Source organism: Trematomus bernacchii, unplaced genomic scaffold (genome assembly GCF_902827165.1).
Source record: "Trematomus bernacchii unplaced genomic scaffold, fTreBer1.1, whole genome shotgun sequence".
NCBI lineage: Eukaryota > Metazoa > Chordata > Actinopteri > Perciformes > Nototheniidae > Trematomus > Trematomus bernacchii.
In genome coordinates this window covers 420981-441032 of record NW_022987623.1, presented here as the reverse complement: position 1 = coordinate 441032, position 20052 = coordinate 420981, and the positions used below count along the sequence as shown (strand labels likewise).

The window sequence follows — 20052 nt, the reverse complement described above, 5'->3', positions numbered from 1 at the left end:
TGAACCCAAATACCTGTACTTTCTACTTCTTACATGTTGAACTCAAATACCTGTACTTTCTACTTCTTACATGTTGAACACAAATACCTGTACTTTCTACTTCTTACATGTTGAACCCAAATACCTGCACTTTCTACTTCTTACATGTTGAACACAAATACCTGTACTTTCTACTTCTTACATGTTGAACTCAAATACCTGTACTTTCTACTTCTTACATTTTGAACACAAATACCTGTACTTTCTACTTCTTACATGTTGAACTCAAATACCTGTACTTTCTACTTCTTACATTTTGAACCCAAATACCTGTACTTTCTACTTCTTACATGTTGAACACAAATACCTGCACTTTCTACTTCTTACATGTTGAACACAAATACCTGTACTTTCTACTTCTTACATGTTGAACACAAATACCTGTACTTTCTACTTCTCACATGTTGAACACAAATACCTGTACTTTCTACTTCTTACATGTTGAACCCAAATACCTGCACTTTCTACTTCTTACATGTTGAACACAAATACCTGTACTTTCTACTTCTTACATGTTGAACACAAATACCTGTACTTTCTACTTCTTACATGTTGAACACAAATACCTGTACTTTCTACTTCTTACATGTTGAACACAAATACCTGTACTTTCTACTTCTTACATTTTGAACACAAATACCTGCACTTTCTACTTCTTACATGTTGAACCCAAATACCTGTACTTTCTACTTCTTACATGTTGAACCCAAATACCTGTACTTTCTACTTCTTACATGTTGAACCCAAATACCTGTACTTTCTACTTCTTACATGTTGAACCCAAATACCTGTACTTTCTACTTCTTACATGTTGAACCCAAATACCTGTACTTTCTACTTCTTACATGTTGAACCCAAATACCTGTACTTTCTACTTCTTACATGTTGAACCCAAATACCTGTACTTTCTACTTCTTACATGTTGAACTCAAATACCTGTACTTTCTACTTCTTACATTTTGAACACAAATACCTGTACTTTCTACTTCTTACATGTTGAACACAAATACCTGTACTTTCTACTTCTTACATGTTGAACCCAAATACCTGTACTTTCTACTTCTCACATTTCCCAAACAGGCTGGTTCCTTTAGTTTGAATGTGTGTTTGGTGGCGTGATCATTATTATTTAGAGTCATTGCGTGCCTATTGATTTGAACACGATCCGTGTATCCATCATTTCCTGCTCTTCTCTAAAGAAGAGGGACCAATGAAAACGTTGTCATGTTGCCGTTGTTCAGCATGGAAACATTCATTAGCTAACAATGACATTATTGTTCTATTAATATAAAGGGAGGTCAGGTACTCTTTAAAACAGCTGCTAGTTATGGGTACTTTTTACTGAAGTACATTTCAAAGCCCTCTTTACTTTTACTTGAGTAAAGAAGTTTAGTCAGTACTTCTACTTTCACCAGAGTATTTTTAAACACGAGTATCTGTACTTCTACTTGAGTAAAGGATGCGTGTACTTTTACCCTCTCTGCCTTCTGTGCAGTAAAGCGTAGTTTCAGTACCTGTATGACAGCAGTGAGGCAGGCCAGGGTTCCAGATATTCCCAGACGGACTTCGTTCATCTGCTCCGTGTCGACCACTGTAGCGTTCAGGGTCTCGTTGAAGTGACTGAAGTCTGACTCTGGAGCCAGATGCAGACACACCATGCCCACCATGATGCTGAGCACAGCAAACGTTCCTGCACAGGAAGTGCAAGGCAAGTTTATTTATACAGCACTTTTCAACACAAGGCAATTCAAAGTGCTTTACAAACATGAGAGACATTAAGAGCACATTAGAAACATTCAAAAGCAAAGATAATAAAACTTGAATAACAGGTACATGAATAACAGGTACAGTGCAGTGTGAGATGTGAATAGTTCAATTAAGAAAAGTCTTCAGCCTGGATTTCAAAGTAGTCAGAGTTGCAGCGGACCTGCAGGTTTCTGGGGGTTTGTTCCAGATGTTTGACAATACCCCTCACCAAGTTCTCTCATTCCTCGACCCCTACTCTTCCTGTGAAATGATAGTTCTTCCGACACCTTTCTAACCTTTTTATATTCCTTTCATCCTTCTCTTTCAATCATGTTGCATCCCCAGACAACACATGTTCCTGTTTTACTGTTACCTGAACCCATCTGTGACCTTTAAAACACTTTTCTTTTCAATTCCCAGATTTAGGATAATTTGAAGGCGTCACCGCTTTATCTCTGCACAGTCAGGCTGATCTGCAGCTTTATCAATTTAATTCAATTCAATAGCTTTATAAGCATGGCCATAGTTACATATAGTATTGCTAAAGCTCTGTATAGTTACACAAAATACATACATATAAACAAACTGCTAAAAATGTGAACATCATTTTAAGAACACAGATTCATTTAATTCATATAATACATGAATACAAATACAATATGATATATATATAAGATTTATCACTGTCATGGTTTGAAATGTGCGGAAATAAATCTCTGAGATTTACCGGGGACCATCTGGTGAACCGTGCCCATGAAGAAGTACGGGATGAGGGGGAAGAAGGAGGAGTAGAGGCCGTTCACAGGAGGGAGGTTAGCCAGGAGGGCGAAGGCCATGCCTGGGGGAACAGAAGCCTCTTAATAACACATCAATCATCAGATGGCAAAAGTACACACATCCTTTACTCAAGTAGAAGTACAGATACTCGTGTTTAAAAATACTCTGGTGAAAGTAGAAGTACTGACTAAACTTCTTTACTCAAGTAAAAGTAAAGAGGGCTTTGAAATGTACTTCAGTAAAAAGTACCCATAACTAGCAGCTGTTTTAAAGAGTACCTGACCTCCCTTTATATTAATAGAACAATAATGTCATTGTTAGCTAATGAATGTTTCCATGCTGAACAACGGCAACATGACAACGTTTTCATTGGTCCCTCTTCTTTAGAGAAGACCAGGAAATGATGGATACACGGATCGTGTTCAAATCAATAGGCACGCAATGACTCTAAATAATAATGATCACGCCACCAGACACACATTCAAACTAAAGGAGAAGTAGAAAGTACAGGTATTTGGGTTCAACATGTAAGAAGTAGAAAGTACAGGTATTTGGGTTCAACATGTAAGAAGTAGAAAGTACAGGTATTTGAGTTCAACATGTAAGAAGTAGAAAGTACAGGTATTTGTGTTCAAAATGTAAGAAGTAGAAAGTACAGGTATTTGAGTTCAACATGTAAGAAGTAGAGAGTACAGGTATTTGAGTTCAACATGTAAGAAGTAGAAAGTACAGGTATTTGAGTTCAACATGTAAGAAGTAGAAAGTACAGGTATTTGTGTTCAAAATGTGAGAAGTAGAAAGTACAGGTATTTGTGTTCAAAATGTAAGAAGTAGAAAGTACAGGTATTTGTGTTCAACATGTAAGAAGTAGAAAGTACAGGTATTTGAGTTCAACATGTAAGAAGTAGAAAGTACAGGTATTTGTGTTCAAAATGTAAGACGTAGAAAGTACAGGTATTTGTGTTCAAAATGTGAGAAGTAGAAAGTACAGGTATTTGTGTTCAACATGTAAGAAGTAGAAAGTACAGGTATTTGAGTTCAACATGTAAGAAGTAGAAAGTACAGGTATTTGAGTTCAAAATGTAAGAAGTAGAAAGTACAGGTATTTGGGTTCAACATGTAAGAAGTAGAAAGTACAGGTATTTGTGTTCAACATGTAAGAAGTAGAAAGTACAGGTATTTGTGTTCAACATGTAAGAAGTAGAAAGTACAGGTATTTGTGTTCAAAATGTAAGACGTAGAAAGTACAGGTATTTGGGTTCAACATGTAAGAAGTAGAAAGTACAGGTATTTGGGTTCAACATGTAAGAAGTAGAAAGTACAGGTATTTGTGTTCAAAATGTAAGACGTAGAAAGTACAGGTATTTGTGTTCAAAATGTAAGACGTAGAAAGTACAGGTATTTGGGTTCAAAATGTAAGAAGTAGAAAGTACAGGTATTTGTGTTCAAAATGTAAGACGTAGAAAGTACAGGTATTTGGGTTCAACATGTAAGAAGTAGAAAGTACAGGTATTTGGGTTCAACATGTAAGAAGTCAAAGTAAAAAGTGGTCAGTAAAATAAGTAGTGGAGTAAAGTACTGATACCAGAAACATGTACTTAAGTACAGTAACAAAGTATTTGTACTCCACTACATCCCACCTCTGTAAATCATGATATTAACAAGACTATATTATATACTGGAGAGACAATACTGCAACTAGATACACAGAAGAGCACTCGAACAAGTATCAAAAAAGTAAATATCTGAGAAAAAATATATTTCTGAAAAAATATCAAATTCTGAGTAAAATGTCATAATCTGAGAAAATAATCTGAATTCTGGAGAAAAAAAAATGAAAATCTTAGGAAAGTCAAAGATATGAGGAAAAAGTAAGCAGCTGAAAAAAGTAATGTTTTTAGCCTCGACTTAAAATAACTCAGCGTTTGTTCCATTTGTGGGGTGCATAAAAACTAAAAAGCAGCCTCTGTTATTGCCCATATCGGCATATATATAGGTGTTACTCAGAGGCATCAGAGAGTGTTTTCTGACCTTGAGGGACCTGGATGGTGCCGGCGCTGATCCCGCTGACCACATCCCGCAGAAGACTCTCTCTCGGTTTGTATTTTGGGAGCCAGCGGAGAATAGGCAGGAGTCTGAAGAGCAGAGCCTGCAGTCTGAGAGCCGAGCATCTGCAGGAAAACACACCTGAAAAGTCATATTCTGAGAAAAAAATCATATTCTGAGAAAAAAATCTGAAATAGGAACTCTGAGGAAAAAGTCAGAAATCTGAATTCTGAGACAAAAGTTAATATCTGAGAAAATATATTTCTGAAAAAAAAATCGAATTCCGAGAACAATTTCTAAATCTGAGATAAAATCCAATTCGGAAAAAAAAAAATCAAAATCTTAGGAAAGTCAAAAATACGAGGAAAAAGTAAGAAATGTGAGAAAAAATTCAAAATTCTAAATGAATTCTGAGAAAAAGTAAATATCTGAGAAAAAGAATTATGAATCTGAAAAAAACTCAAGACCTCAGAATAAATAATAAATATTCAAAATCTGAGAAAATAGTCAGAGTTCTGAGTCGAAGTGAACTTTATTGTCAATCTTTCTGTTTGTGTGCACAGACAGAGAGATCGAAATACCGTTTCCCACAATCCCGAATACAAAAACAGAAATATATATACACAATCAACAGCATATTTATACATATGCACACATTAAAGTGCACCTATCAGGCTATTTATAGGCAATAGCATAGGTCTCAGATATATAAAAAACATGTCTATGAAGTGTTTTGCTCAAAATACCAAACAGATCACCCATTCTAGCCATGCCTCATATCCCTCTATTTCACTTCCTGTTTCCAAAGTGCTGATTTGGGGTATAAAGCTCATGCGGGACCCGGCAGCTACTGTCTAAACTAAATGCTGCCGTGATGAAACGCCATATCATGGATTATCAAGGATCATTTCTGAAACAGTATGGAGCTCAAAGGCTTTCTCTCTTGCCGGTTATACCACAAGGTGAGTTCCTTTTTATTTCCTGCTTCTTCACACACATGCTCTCCAGTACAGGTTAGCTCTGAGTGTTAGCGATGCTAATGTAAACACCGACCATATTACGTCCAAAACAGTCGGGCATTGTTTCTGATAGCAACGTTTCTGATAGGGCCGTGGGTCCACATTTCAGATATTACGTCATATCGGACGCAAATCTGGATCAGCTCCGTTGTAGCCCCGTTTTTAGAGATTTGGGTACGGAGGAAAAGAGAGAGGGTTTTATTTTCTGACGCTGCGTGAGTTCCCTGACACACCGGGGACACATGTTGATGTATAAAAGACATCAAAAAGTGCATTTTGCATGATAGGTACCCTTTAAGACATAAATATAAGCACAACAATCAATATACAAAATAACAGTCACTTCAATATCTTTGAAAAATGTACATTAATGCAAGACTGTCCATAGCAGCGTAAAAAGTGAAGCTGTGCAGAGAGAGAGTGATCATGTTTCTGTACCTGAAGAGCTTCTTCACCTTCTCTCCGACGGGGAACTGTCGGCTCTTCTTGTCAAACTCTTGGTCAAAGTCTGGGAGGTTAAACGCCGGCCTGTCAATCACATAACGAGGGCGGAGACTGTGCATGGCTGCAGCCAATCGAAATATTAAAAGACAACAGTAAACTCTCAAAGTCCTCAAGGTGCAATTAAAGAATTTACATTTCCCCTAGACATATTTAAAGAGTCCCTATTCTGCTTTTTGGGGTTTTCCCTTTCCTGTAGTGTGTTCTATAGATTTTAGTGCATGTAAATGGTCTGCAAAGGTTGAAATCCCTGTGTTCCTGAGTTAAAGTATAGAGACAGTACATACTGATATACACCTGAACATCAGCAGGAGAGGACTCTTTAAAGTAGAGACACTACATACTGATATACACCTGAACATTAGCAGGAGAGGACTCTTTAAAGTAGAGACACTACATACTGATATACACCTGAACATCAGCAGGAGAGGACTCTTTAAAGTAGAGACACTACATACTGATATACACCTGAACATTAGCAGGAGATGACTCTTTAAAGCAGAGACACTACATACTGATATACACCTGAACATCAGCAGGAGAGGACTCTTTAAAGTAGAGACACTACATACTGATATACACCTGAACATCAGCAGGAGAGGACTCTTTAAAGTAGAGACACTACATACTGATATACACCTGAACATCAGCAGGAGAGGACTCTTTAAAGTAGAGACACTACATACTGATATACACCTGAACATCAGCAGGAGAGGACTCTTTAAAGTAGAGACACTACATACTGATATACACCTGAACATCAGCAGGAGAGGACTCTTTAAAGTAGAGACACTACATACTGATATACACCTGAACATCAGCAGGAGAGGACTCTTTAAAGTAGAGACACTACATACTGATATACACCTGAACATCTGCAGGAGAGGACTCTTTAAAGTAGATACACTACATACTGATATACACCTGAACATCAGCAGGAGAGGACTCTTTAAAGTAGAGACACTACATACTGATATACACCTGAACATCAGCAGGAGAGGACTCTTTAAAGTAGAGACACTACATACTGATATACACCTGAACATCAGCAGGAGAGGACTCTTTAAAGTAGAGACACTACATACTGATATACACCTGAACATCAGCAGGAGAGGACTCTTTAAAGTAGAGACACTACATACTGATATACACCTGAACATCTGCAGGAGAGGACTCTTTAAAGTAGATACACTACATACTGATATACACCTGAACATCAGCAGGAGAGGACTCTTTAAAGTAGAGACACTACATACTGATATACACCTGAACATCAGCAGGAGAGGACTCTTTAAAGTAGAGACACTACATACTGATATACACCTGAACATCAGCAGGAGAGGACTCTTTAAAGTAGAGACACTACATACTGATATACACCTGAACATCAGCAGGAGAGGACTCTTTAAAGTAGAGACACTACATACTGATATACACCTGAACATCAGCAGGAGAGGACTCTTTAAAGTAGAGACACTACATACTGATATACACCTGAACATCAGCAGGAGAGGACTCTTTAAAGTAGAGACACTACATACTGATATACACCTGAACATCAGCAGGAGAGGACTCTTTAAAGTAGAGACACTACATACTGATATACATCTGAACATGAGCAGAATAGGGCCTCTTTAAAATATCTTTAGGACTGAACTTGTGTTTGTTTAACATTGAGGCGGCACATTTCAAGAGCGTTGCCTTTAATCTAACCTTGGAGTCTGAAGGATCAGCCAACAAGAAACGTGGACTGCTAAAAATATTTGCTCAACAGCAGGTAAATAAGCACATGAAATCACTCTGTGACAGAAACAAGTCTATTCATGTACCACAAGAAAAACTAAATTTTATTTAAATATATCTGCACTTAAAAACATGAGCATTTTACAGTGAAGTCAGAGTGAAGACATTGTCAAAAGTTAGAGTTTCTAACCTTGAACAAAAAAAAATCATAATTAATTTCAAGGTAAATAGATGTTGGAATGTAAAAAGGATCCCAAATTAATGAAAGTAAAATATGTATTGAGTGTTATGGGTTCTTTTTTGGACCATCTTTCCCAAGGTTTCATAAGAATTTCGTTGAAGAATTCAAACATTTACACAAAATAGCTTTAAAATTAATAAAGACATGGCATAGTAAATACATTCTTCACCTTTGCACAAAATCACACATGCTGAGAATGAGTGGATATTACTTTGGTTACCGTTCTCAATGTGCATTTTGTAATTATCTTCTTGTTTAATCACATAAAAAGCCATTGTGTTTCAGAGATGTGTCTCCAGCCATGAGTTAACCTCCCAAATGTACCCCGTTTAATTCCAATATCAGTTTGTATCAGACACTCTGCTTGTGTTTTAGTTTAAGATGTGATAAAATGCATTACTGTACCTTAATGTTGGAGTCTGCGGGCATTAGGCTCAGGTGCGTAATGACTACTTTGGTTTATTACTTATCAAGATCTCCCTTAAAACCCTGCAGGGTGGAGCTTAGAAAGAGAGACGTTTCAGCACACGAAGCGTTGTTAATTATCAATAATTGCAACTTTAATGGGTTTTATTTACACGTAGCATCCCGACATCAACTCTCATCAACAGAAAATACATTTACACATGTTTTATGGTAGACAGCTGGAGCTAAAAGACACACATAGTAGCTTGACACACTACACAAATCATAATTAAACATCTTAAAAGGGTGAGAGACAGGGATGACCATGTGATTTTTTTTGTGCAAAACAATGGCATCAATATCAGGACTAAAGTGCGATCATTTATCAGATTCATTTGTATGAGGAATGTCATGATTTTCCCCCAAATCACACCAAAAGAAAAAGGCATGTCGCCCCCTGGTGGACACATGAGGAAATACACCAATCCCACAGGAAAGCATTTTCTTTAACAGGTTTTGGAGGACAAAATAAAAGGTTTAAATACGAGTGCAACTATTCATATCGGTAATCGAAGCTTTAAAAAAAATGCCTTCTTAAATTGCGTCATCGATGAAGGTAAAACTGACTGCGTGGTGATTTAAGTGTGTTAAAAAAGCTAATTTAGGAACATTCGACAGAGCGATCAGCAGAGAGGCTTCAGGTTTTAGTTGTAAGGATTTAAGCTTTGAGAGTTTTTATTTTCATTTGAAACATTGGATTAAAAACCTGTAACAGTGGGGATTTAATGTTTTATATGGAGGTAGATTTATCTTGATATGAATTGTGTGAACAGATCAATAATCTGAGTGTAAATGTAAACCAAAAACTTCCATAATTGCAAAAAAAAGATTTGTAAACTCACATAAATATTTCAGTGAAATTCTGTAAATATTATAATTAATTTACAATTTAACAAAAAGCATTTGTGAATATATTCATTACATTAACAACTCTTTGATCAGTTGTACAGGTGTTTTTCTAGAATAATTCAGTATACATGAGTAACAAATGCGTCACTTCCGAGCAAAAACTACGGCCCCGCCCACTTTTGGGGGAAAACAACGCAGTCATTTGAATGGCGGTCAATACACATTCTGAAGTTTTTGCCAATCCGATCAGAAATGTAAGAAAACCGTGGATTTTCTGATCTTCAAAGAGCCCGATTACGATGGCCAGTCAGGCGAACAATTACATTACATCATTGGAAATCGACGATCGGGCTCGATATATGGTTAAATATAGCAGTAGGCTATCGAACATCTACGTCACTTTACGGCCCCGCCCACTTTTGGAGGAAACAACGCTGTCATTTAAATGGCGATCAAGCCTGAAGCCACAGAGCTCTTCTGTTACTGTCCTTTCTTCTTAGAGGAAGTTCAGAAACACTGAACTCTGGATTTGTTTTAATGTTTGAGGTGCAATGAACGACACAGCAGCTTTTTGGCATAACACAATTATTTTCCGCCTCGCTCCTGAGAGTAACAGCCGGCGAGATTACAGCCTCGCCTACTGATTTTAATTTAACCATATATCGAGACCGATTGTCGATTTCCAATGATTGAATGTAATTGTTTGCCTGACTGGCCATCGTAACCGGGCTCTTTGAAAATCCACAAATTCACGGTTTTCAAAAAATTCTGATCGGATTGGCAAAAACTTCTTTATTTGTATCGACCGCCATTCAAATGACAGCGTTGATTTCCCCCAAAAGTGGGCGGGGCCGTAATTTTCGCCCGGAAGTGACGTAAGTGTTACTCTCATCTATGAGGTGATACTGCGGCGCTGATCTTGTTTATAAGATGTATCAATTCTCGTAAACAACAACGTCTGACGCTCCGTTTGATTCTCAGATTTCTTGAGTAATTATACTTTTTTTAACGAACAGAAATATTGTTTTCCGGCATCACTTTGACATTTTACGGGGAACATGTGCATCTGGTAGCACGGCTTAGACAAAACCCTGAGTTGTGAATGCAGTTTGAATTTGTGGATTTTAAATCTGTGTTTGTAGATCAGCTTTTACAAACTTAAAAATATAAAAAATATATTTACAAATGCTTTTCGTTTATTTGTAAATTAATTTGAGTATTTACAGATTTTTTTTTGTGGCATTTGTTTGAAGCTCGTTTTGCATTTTCACTTTTTTTGAGAGTTTAAAATCCTTTTTTGCATTTCTTTAAAGAGTGTTACACAGGTTATTGATCTGTTCACACACACATCATATTCAGACGAATCTACCTCCATAGTTTAAAGAGTAAATAATCTCTTAGAACGAGTCGGTCCACATTCGTAACTCAGAAGCAGTCTTCAGAGGTTAATCTACTTACAGGAATATAACGTTTGTCAGTTAACTGCCACAGTCCTAAAACCCAGAAGTGAGTTAGCATGTTACCACTTCCTGTTCCCTCGTCTCAGAGCCAATGGGATTTGATTTCTCCATTTAGGAAAATATCTGGAAATAAGGTCTGTGGTTTTGAGACACATTGAAGAGACGGATCACGTTTTGTTCTACGACATTAAATCCATCAGCAGTGACCCCACTGGTGATTTCTGAAGAGTTGACGTGTCTGAGAAACGATGGTTGTTACCAAGTGGCTGAATAGGACTACAGAAGTTGTGGAGGCCGTTGTACATCATTACGCCGAACACGTAAACACTCCTCTAAATTAGTTAGCCCTGTTCTGCTTGAAAGCAAGTACCTGCCTCCTGCAAAGTGTTCAAACAAACGCTTCAACTCGTACCATTTAGAGTCTGTGTGTTTGAATATGGATCTTAAGTTGGCGTGACGTTGAAGTCGTGCTGCTGGACTCGGCTGTAGTTCGTTTATAGCATAACGTTAGCATTTTGCTTCTGGCGACTAGATTTATGATTCGAAAATGATAAAAGTAGGGTAGACATGTGGAGATTATCCGGCTGAACAAAACGTGATCCGTCTCTTCAATGTGTCTCAACCACAGACCTTATCTCCAGCTATTTTCCTAAATCCTATGGAGAAATTGCATTGCGTTTTTGTCGAAGGAACCGGAAGGAGTTTACTTCCGTGTTTTAGGACGCGTCACTGTGGCACTCTATTGAAGTGGGAGAACAGGAAACAACACAAACACACACACACACAGCTTGTTAAGCAAGTGTGTGTGACTTCAATCCTCTGCTTTGATCCAAAAGCTCTTTGACCTTTTTTTTTTAAACCCTCTCCGAGTCCATGGCAGTCTGTAAAAAGAAGTCCTCTGCACTAGAAGTCGCTGAGGATGCTGATGTCAGCGAACTCCTGCCGGTATCTGTAGGAGTACAGGGCGAGGAGGAAGGACCACTTGAAGGTGAGGAAGCTCCAGACGCTGGACAGGTAGAGGCTGCGGGGGTCCGTGGGGGCTGGGGGACACAAAACAACACTTATAATCCATCATATAATCATTATATTAACCTGCACTCTCATCTGCACACTTATGTAAACATGTTCATACAAATGCACAACTTTCTACTGTGATATCTTGTTTCAATAGTTCCTTCATTTTTGCTGTATTATTAATTTAATTTGTATTCTATTTTATCTTTACCCTGTGGGAATCCTGTGTTTCATTCTGACACTGTTGCTGTAATTAAAAAAAGTTCCATCTTATCTCATTAAGCTTAGTGTGACAGTTTCAATTCTTAAAAAGGGCCTTATTGTGCTTTTTATGGGAGTTTCTCTCCAACACAATCCTTCGTTTACTTCCTGTGACATCACTGTGTATCACTCGCGCTCCTATTGGCTAGCACTCCAACATGTTGTACGTGATAGGCTAAGGGGCGGGACATCTCTAAGCGCTTGACCAATCACAACAGAGCTGGCCAGCTAACCAATCAGAGCAGACTGGAATATATTCTGAAATTGGCAACCCTACGCACTGAACGCTGAATATATATTTGAATAGTTACAGTGCCTATGGAAAGTCATCATACCCAGATGTTCACAGGGTATGATGACTTTCTATAAGCACGGTGTAAAGAGTAGAGAGAGGATTACTTTGTTTCTGAGTGATGGCGAGCGTGAGGAAGGTGATGAAGCCGGCGACCGCCAACATCGAGAAAATCACGCCGACAGCGATGAAGAACTTCAGACCTTTGAGCCACGTGCGCCAGAAATCCTGCAGGTACATGACGTGTGTGACGAGACACCAGAACGCCATGACACCTGTCCACACACACACAGTTTCATTCAGTGGATCACAAGTTAACAAATCACATGATATTAAACATTTCTATCAACCTAACTAACTAACTTTCATGAAAATAATCGGCAGAGTTTTTTCTCAATTCATTGTTTAGTTGGTATTGGTCAGAAAATAGTGAAATATTCTCATCAAAATATAGTTAAAGTACCAAAGTAAAAGTAGTCATTGTGCAGATTGGTCCATTTCAGAATAATGTGTGTGAAACAGAGCATTGTTTTACGCCTATCACTGCTATCCATAGGTGGGAGAAGTACTCAGATCTTGTACTTGAGTAAAAGTAGAAATACTCAGATCTGGTACTTGAGTAAAAGTAGAAGTACTCAGATCTGGTACTTGAGTAAAAGTAGAAGTACTCAGATCTGGTACTTGAGTAAAAGTAGAAGTATTCAGATCTTGTACTTGAGTAAAAGTAGAAGTACTCAGATCTTGTACTTGAGTAAAAGTAGAAGTATTCAGATCTTGTACTTGAGTAAAAGTAGAAGTACTCAGATCTTGTACTTGAGTAAAAGTAGAAGTACTCAGATCTTGTACTTGAGTAAAAGTAGAAGTACTCAGATCTTGTACTTGAGTAAAAGTAGAAGTATTCAGATCTTGTACTTGAGTAAAAGTAGAAGTACTCAGATCTGGTACTTGAGTAAAAGTAGAAGTACTCAGATCTTGTACTTGAGTAAAAGTAGAAGCACTCAGATCTTGTACTTGAGTAAAAGTAGAAGTACTCAGATATTGTACTTGAGTAAAAGTAGAAGTACTCAGATATTGTACTTGAGTAAAAGTAGAAGTACTCAGATCTTGTACTTGAGTAAAAGTAGAAGTACTCAGATATTGTACTTGAGTAAAAGTAGAAGTACTCAGATCTTGTACTTGAGTAAAAGTAGAAGTACTCAGATCTTGTACTTGAGTAAAAGTAGAAGTACTCAGATCTTGTACTTGAGTAAAAGTAGAAGTACTCAGATCTTGTACTTGAGTAAAAGTAGAAGTACTCAGATCTTGTACTTGAGTAAAAGTAGAAGTACTCAGATCTTGTACTTGAGTAAAAGTAGAAGTACTCAGATATTGTACTTGAGTAAAAGTAGAAGTACTCAGATCTTGTACTTGAGTAAAAGTAAAAGTACCAGAGTGTAGGAATACTCTGTTTCAGTAAAAGTCCTGCATTCAAAATGTTCCTCAAGTAAAAGTAGAAAAGTATGATCATCAAAATATAGTGAAAGTAGCGACAGTAAAAGTAGTGATTGTGCAGATTGGTCCATTTCAGAATAATATATATGATATGTTTTATAATGATTGATCATGAAAGTGTTCTCAAAGCTGGTAAAGGTGCAGCTAGTTTGAACGACTTTGTATACTGCAGAGTAGCTTGTGGATTTACTCCAGGTGGAACTAAAGTCTGATTTAACACTTGATTATATTTCACATCATTCATCCAGATCTGTAAAGTAACTAAAGGTATTAAATACATGTAGTGGAGGAAAAGTACACCATTTACCTCTGAACTGTAGTGGATTGGAAGTACACACTTAAGCTTAGTGTACCTGCACTCTGTTTAAGTGCAGGTACACTAAGGGTTAGTGTATATATGTGATATAACATGGAAATACTCAAGTAAAGTACAAGTACCTTATACTCAAGTACAGTACTTGAGTAAATGTACTTAGTTACTATACACCACTGGTTATACTAAACAACGAAGAGCATGTTAGTGTTGTAGTTTGTCAACATGGGCCAAATGTAGATACTTGAAGTATTACAGTACTGCATTATATTATAGCATATCATGTGTTTTTATATGTAGAAAAGTAACTAGTGTTAAATAAATGAGGTTCAGGAAAAAGTACACTTCACCTCTGAAATGTAGTGGACAGTAACATTTTGAAATCAGGATTTAGTGTGGAGTATTATGAATACTGTGCCATGGTATTTGAGGATCTGAATAATTATTACAACACTGTACCTAATACATAGGCAGCCATGAGTTTTTAAAGCTATAACATATAATGTAAAGATCCCATAAACAGCTACTTTGCACAATTGTAATGTATATTAATATAATCCAATGCCAGTACATGTCTGGAGTATATTTCTATATATTTCTGTAGCTTAGTGAGATTGTATAATGTAGAATATTCAATGTATTCAGTATTTTTTGTATTATGTACATATGTGTATATTTTTGCTGCTAATGTTAATTGTATTATATTTGTATCTTATTGTGACTTTTAAAGATGTGTATCTCGTGTGTAATGCTTGACAACACTGCTGCTGTGACAAAAATACATTTCACAATTTGGGATAATGAAGTGTCTTTCAATCTATCTAACTAAATATTTAATATGACAGTAAAACCTGTTAATAAGGAGTGTTTAAAGACATGTAAACAGACCTGACAGGCCTCCCATGGCTGCGGTCCACGGCTGTTTGTAGGCGATGTTCCAGACCAGGAAAGCCGAGAGTCCAACCAAGGTCCCGAATGTAGCATAAGCTAAGCTAATGTAAATCCTTCTGACTCCCATTGTAAAAACACGACTAATGAAAGTACTGAAACAGGCGTGATAAGTTAAAAACAACAGACTGTGTTTCTACATCAACAGCTTACCGCCATGTTATGTAACAATAATATCATAATAACGAACACATTCATGTATTATAGGTTAGCTGAACCACGCTTAGATATGTTAGCAAGATGGTTTAGCAGTGAAGATAGTTAGTTTCTGTTTAAAGTGCGACACAAACGGCGACTGTTTATATTTGAAGCTAACAGCAGCTAAAGCTAAATACCAACAGTTTATCTGATGTTCAGCCAAAGATGACTCGCTGTGATCAAGATGATACCCCTCACAGCGGATCGTCATCTTCGTCTTGACGCCGCAATATATTTAAGAGGATTACATTTCTACGGTTTTAATTGTTGGTACATATACTCCACTGTTATAAGATACTGGAAATATAGAATATTTTGTGGTTGAGGTGTTGAAACATAGAATTTGCTCGGGTTTGTCACGATTTGCCACAAAGTCAGATGTATCTCTTATTCAGTAAACTGTCTTTGGCTGAGGAAACCCCCCAACTCGCAAACACAGCGGCCCATAGAGGTGCAAAGAGGAACTGCAACTCATAGATTAGCCGAACCACGCTTAGCAATGTTAGCAAGATAGTTTAGCAGCAAAGATAGTCAGTTTGTGTTCAAAGTGCGACACAAACTGCGATATTTGAAGCTAACAGCAGCTAAAGATAATTACCAACAGTTTGTATCCGATGTTCAGCCAAAGATGACCCACTGTGATCAAGATGATTCCCCACCACGGACTATCGTCTTCAATTTATACCTCAAACTATTTTTAAAAAGCTAACATTTCTTATATTAAAATAGTTGATAAATATACTGTTTTATGACACTCGAAATATAAATTATTTAGCTGTAGCAGTGTTGAAAAGTACGATTTGCTCGCGTTTGTTTTAAACGATTTGACCGAGTCAGATATATCTCTTGTGAAGTAAAGTGTCTTTGACTGAGGAAACCCTCAACTTGCAAACACAGCGGCCCCAAGTGGAGCAAAGGGGAACTGCAAGAAAACGGCATTCACCATCACAGTGAAGCCATTGTAGTTAGATATTTCATACATCTATTAACAAAGATGTTGCTTGAATTAATATGGTATAGTGTAGATAGAACAGAAAATAATATAGACAGAAAAATGTCTTTGGTGAGCATGTGCAACATCTGCAATTATAAAAAAGATGTATGTTGAAATTCATCATATACCATCTCGACAGCACACACTAAAACCAATTTACATAAAAACAGCGGTTGGCCAATCACAAGCCTGCCAGCTAACCAATCAGAGCAGACTGGACTCTGGTTTCAGACAGAGGGTGACAAGAGGTAGTATGAGAAAAATAAAGAGCTTTTTGAACATTAAAGCATGGAGACATGTCACAGTAGAGACACTACATACTGATATACACCTGAACATCAGCAGGAGAGGACTCTTTAAAGTAGAGACACTACATACTGATATACACCTGAACATCAGCAGGAGAGGACTCTTTAAAGTAGAGACACTACATACTAGTGTCAACCTGAAAATGTGCATAATAGCGTCTCTTTTGGGAAATTGAATAACCTCATGTAGCGTGAAGTGACTACAACTGTCTGCATGTAGCCCTGTGTAGCACAATGACAGTACATTAATATATAGCCTTGAATGTATGATGCATTCATCTGTGAAAAAGCACATTCCTGTGCTCTATTTGTATAAAACATGTGATGCACAAGTCTTATGAGTTCATCACGTGTCTCATGCATAACGTGTTTGTCTGCAAAGGAATCAAAGCTGTCAGATGAATGGAGTGCAGTAACATCTAAATAGAAAGGCAATTGTAAAAGGTAGCATCGATTGGAAATATCCAGGTTAATGGATCTAAATATGTGCCCCTTACGGAGAGGAAATGTACTGTTTGGGAATAAAAAATGTGCACAATTTGCAAAGAAAAAAGGGATATTCACATGAAACCGTGACTATGGAGAGAGTGGTTTTATCATAGTTTCCTGAACACACTGCTGCTCCTGTAACACAAGAACTTCCCAATTTGGGATCAATGAAGTGTCTATCGATCTAGTTTGAATAGAAATCTAGCAAAAGCACATTACGTCTTGACTTTAAATGTGTTTTTGTGGTTGTTTGCAGCAGCAGTGTGCATCGTGTAGAGAGCATGTCACAGGAAAACCACAGCAGTGTAGCGAAAGCAAATGAAATCACAGACTGTGCCACACACACACACCCCAGGGCCCTCTCTTCACGGCCAATCAGAGAGATACAGGAAGTTGAATCCACTCCCTATAACTCACATCAACAGAAACATCTTCGCTCAAATGAAGAGAACGTGGACTGACGCACACGGAGTGAAAAACACAACCAGAGGTGAGTGTTTTTTTAATCAACACGATGGAAAAACTGACAAATTGTTTGATTTATAATACTTTGTGCAAATGTATTTAATTTCTTCAGATGGAAAATAGACTTTGATGCAAATATATAATCAAGTTTTGGTCACTTTGACAAAACTTTATGAGCAGTTTTGGAGATAATTTGACAAAATAAGTTGTTTATTTCCTAATGGTTTGTTAACGTTGTTGTTGCCTGTGTGGTGTAAGGATGAGCATGTGACACGCAGCAGCAGGAGTGTTTGCAGACTTTAGGTTTAGAAATATGTTAAAATAATTATTGTTATAATTATGCAAATGTTTGTCCTCTTTGACCATATTTCATAATGTTATTTAATTTGTATTATTGATCTATTAATTTTTTATTTGGCTAAATTATTTATGTGTTATTTTCTTATATACACAAGTTTAAAAATAATAGGTCAATGAAGAAGGCCTGATGGAGACATTTGGGACACTCACTGTCACTGCTAACTGGACAGGGGAGAGGAAGGAAAAGGGGTGTGTGTGTGTGTGTGTGTGTGTGTGTGTGTGTGTGTGTGTGTGTGTGTGTGTGTGTGTGTGTGTGTCCAGCCTGGCACAACAGAGATGTTTGGGCGTAGATCGGTTGCAGGAAATCCCACTCCCATTCCCGGAGGATCTGAGTAGCAACACATGAACGCACAGATTAAAAAAAGAAAGAAAGAAACACACGAAAATATTCAATAAAATACATAAAAGTGCACAAAAATCCTTCACTTAAGCTTTAGTTTACGTACGTTTTTTTAAACTATTTTATTCTGTGGTTCGTTTATATAAAGGAGAATCAGTGGAAAGATTCTTATCTTAATATTTATTTTTACATTTGTGTAAATTATCAGTATGTAGTGTCTCTACTTTAAAGAGTCCTCTCCTGCTGATGTTCAGGTGTATATCAGTATGTAGTGTCTCTACTTTAAAGAGTCCTCTCCTGCTGATGTTCAGGTGTATATCAGTATGTAGTGTCTCTTACAACTGAAAGACACTTTAAGTCACTTTGTGTTGATTTCTCAGTTTCCATCCACATCCAATATTATAAACACCTGGATGGAGCATGCTTTGGTTTCAGAAGAAAAGAGAGAAGTTATTTAAAAATGAACCATTTGTCTATTTAAAACACAATGAGATAATGCTTCTATTTATGTCTTTGTAAGATTTACTACTAAAACCCCTCAATTTGTAATATGAAGACGGTGAAACAAAGTCAACGTTGTGCCTTTAATTGTTTAATAACTGGGGAATTAGACCTGCAGGCGTAACAAATACACTCACAGCAATGCATGATATTCTGCTGAAGGTGTTTTTGTTCATGCAGGTCATGTGGAGGCATCGGTTTTACATTCAAACCGTTTTATTAACACTTTAAACTCCTTGCAGTAATGTGAGTGCAGATTGCAGAGTGTGTGTGTTCTCAACAGAGGGCAGCATTTATTCTCACAACGCAGAGGTGGAGGACAGATTTTATATTAAAGGAGACCTATCATGCAAAATGCACTTTTTGATGTCTTTTATACATCAACATGTGTTCCCGTTGTGTCAGGGAACTCACGCAGCGTCAGCAAATAAAACCCTTTCTCTTTTCCTCCGTACCCTAATCTTTTAAAAACGGGGGCACAACGAGCTGCCGATATGACGTAATTTTGGATGGTGGAGCCACAGAGAGTTGCTATCAGAAACAATGCCTGACGTGTTTTGGACGTAATCTCGTCTTTGTTGACATTAGCAAGCCTCGCTAACACTCAGAGCTAACCTGTACTGGAGAGCATGTGTGTTTAAAAAGCAGGAAATAAAAAAAGGAACTCACCTTGTGATAAACCCGCAAGAGAAAAAGCATTTGAGCTCCATACTGTTTCAGAAATAATCCTTGATGTGGTTTAGAACAGGATGGCGTTTTATCACAGCAGAATTTAACTTTCTCTCCGGTAGAATTCTGATCAGGCATTAGCTCCGCCTCCTCTTTTCTTTTTTTTAAGCTAAGGACCCAAAATCCGTGTTTCTCTAACAGGGCTTCAATAGAGGGGTTTGAGCAGTATGAGGCATGGCTCCAATGGGGGATCTGTTTGGTATTTTAAGCTAATAACTTCACAGACATGCTTTATATAGGTATGGCCCTACAATATATTTTTTCAATATAGCATGATCGGTCCACTTTAAAGTAAAAGTAGTAATACTAAAGCGTAAAAATACTCGGTTAGAAGTCAAAGTCTCGCATTCAAAAATCCTATATTTGTGATACCAAATGTAAAAAAGGTACACATTTGTTCAGAATCATATCAACTCAATGACTGGATTTTGATTATTGATGAATCACAATAATAACTTATAAT

General features: G+C 37.3%; 3 protein-coding genes across 3 annotated transcripts in view; 1 reads left to right on the top strand and 2 right to left on the bottom strand.

Moving 5' to 3' along the window:
- The window catches only part of LOC117484379 (solute carrier family 26 member 9-like), a 35664-nt gene extending 29474 nt beyond the window's left edge, over nt 1-6190 (bottom strand). Inside the window, exons 1-4 of the mRNA XM_034132835.1 lie at nt 6066-6190; nt 4594-4733; nt 2513-2623; nt 1554-1729 (exon numbers count right to left, since the gene is read on the bottom strand). Coding sequence (XP_033988726.1) covers nt 1554-1729; nt 2513-2623; nt 4594-4733; nt 6066-6190 — 552 coding nt within the window. The remainder of the gene's footprint in view (nt 1-1553; nt 1730-2512; nt 2624-4593; nt 4734-6065) is intronic.
- Nucleotides 6191-11571: 5381 nt separating this feature from the next.
- Nucleotides 11572-15555, bottom strand: slc48a1a (solute carrier family 48 member 1a). Its single transcript, XM_034132833.1, has 3 exons — nt 15146-15555; nt 12561-12728; nt 11572-11926 (listed from the first exon to the last, which is right to left on the bottom strand). Exons 1-3 carry the CDS (start codon nt 15273-15275, stop codon nt 11790-11792), a joined length of 435 nt encoding a protein of 144 aa, XP_033988724.1. The 5' UTR covers nt 15276-15555; the 3' UTR covers nt 11572-11789.
- A 2057-nt stretch (nt 15556-17612) lies between these two features.
- The window catches only part of rapgef3 (Rap guanine nucleotide exchange factor (GEF) 3), a 50196-nt gene continuing 47756 nt past the window's right edge, over nt 17613-20052 (top strand). Inside the window, exon 1 of the mRNA XM_034132827.1 lies at nt 17613-17684. Within this exon, the coding sequence (XP_033988718.1) occupies nt 17636-17684 (49 nt within the window). The 5' untranslated portion in view covers nt 17613-17635. The remainder of the gene's footprint in view (nt 17685-20052) is intronic.

Excerpts from the sequence above, each read along its gene's own strand:
- slc48a1a (XM_034132833.1), bottom strand. The coding sequence starts at position 15,275 with ATGGGAGTCAGAAGGATTTACATTAGCTTAGCTTATGCTACATTCGGG. Across the intron at positions 12,729-15,145 it reads AGCCATGGGAGGCCTGTCAG|GTGTCATGGCGTTCTGGTGT; the intron begins GTCTGTTTACAT and ends GTGTGTGGACAG. Across the intron at positions 11,927-12,560 it reads CGCCATCACTCAGAAACAAA|CCCCCACGGACCCCCGCAGC; the intron begins GTAATCCTCTCT and ends TGTGTCCCCCAG.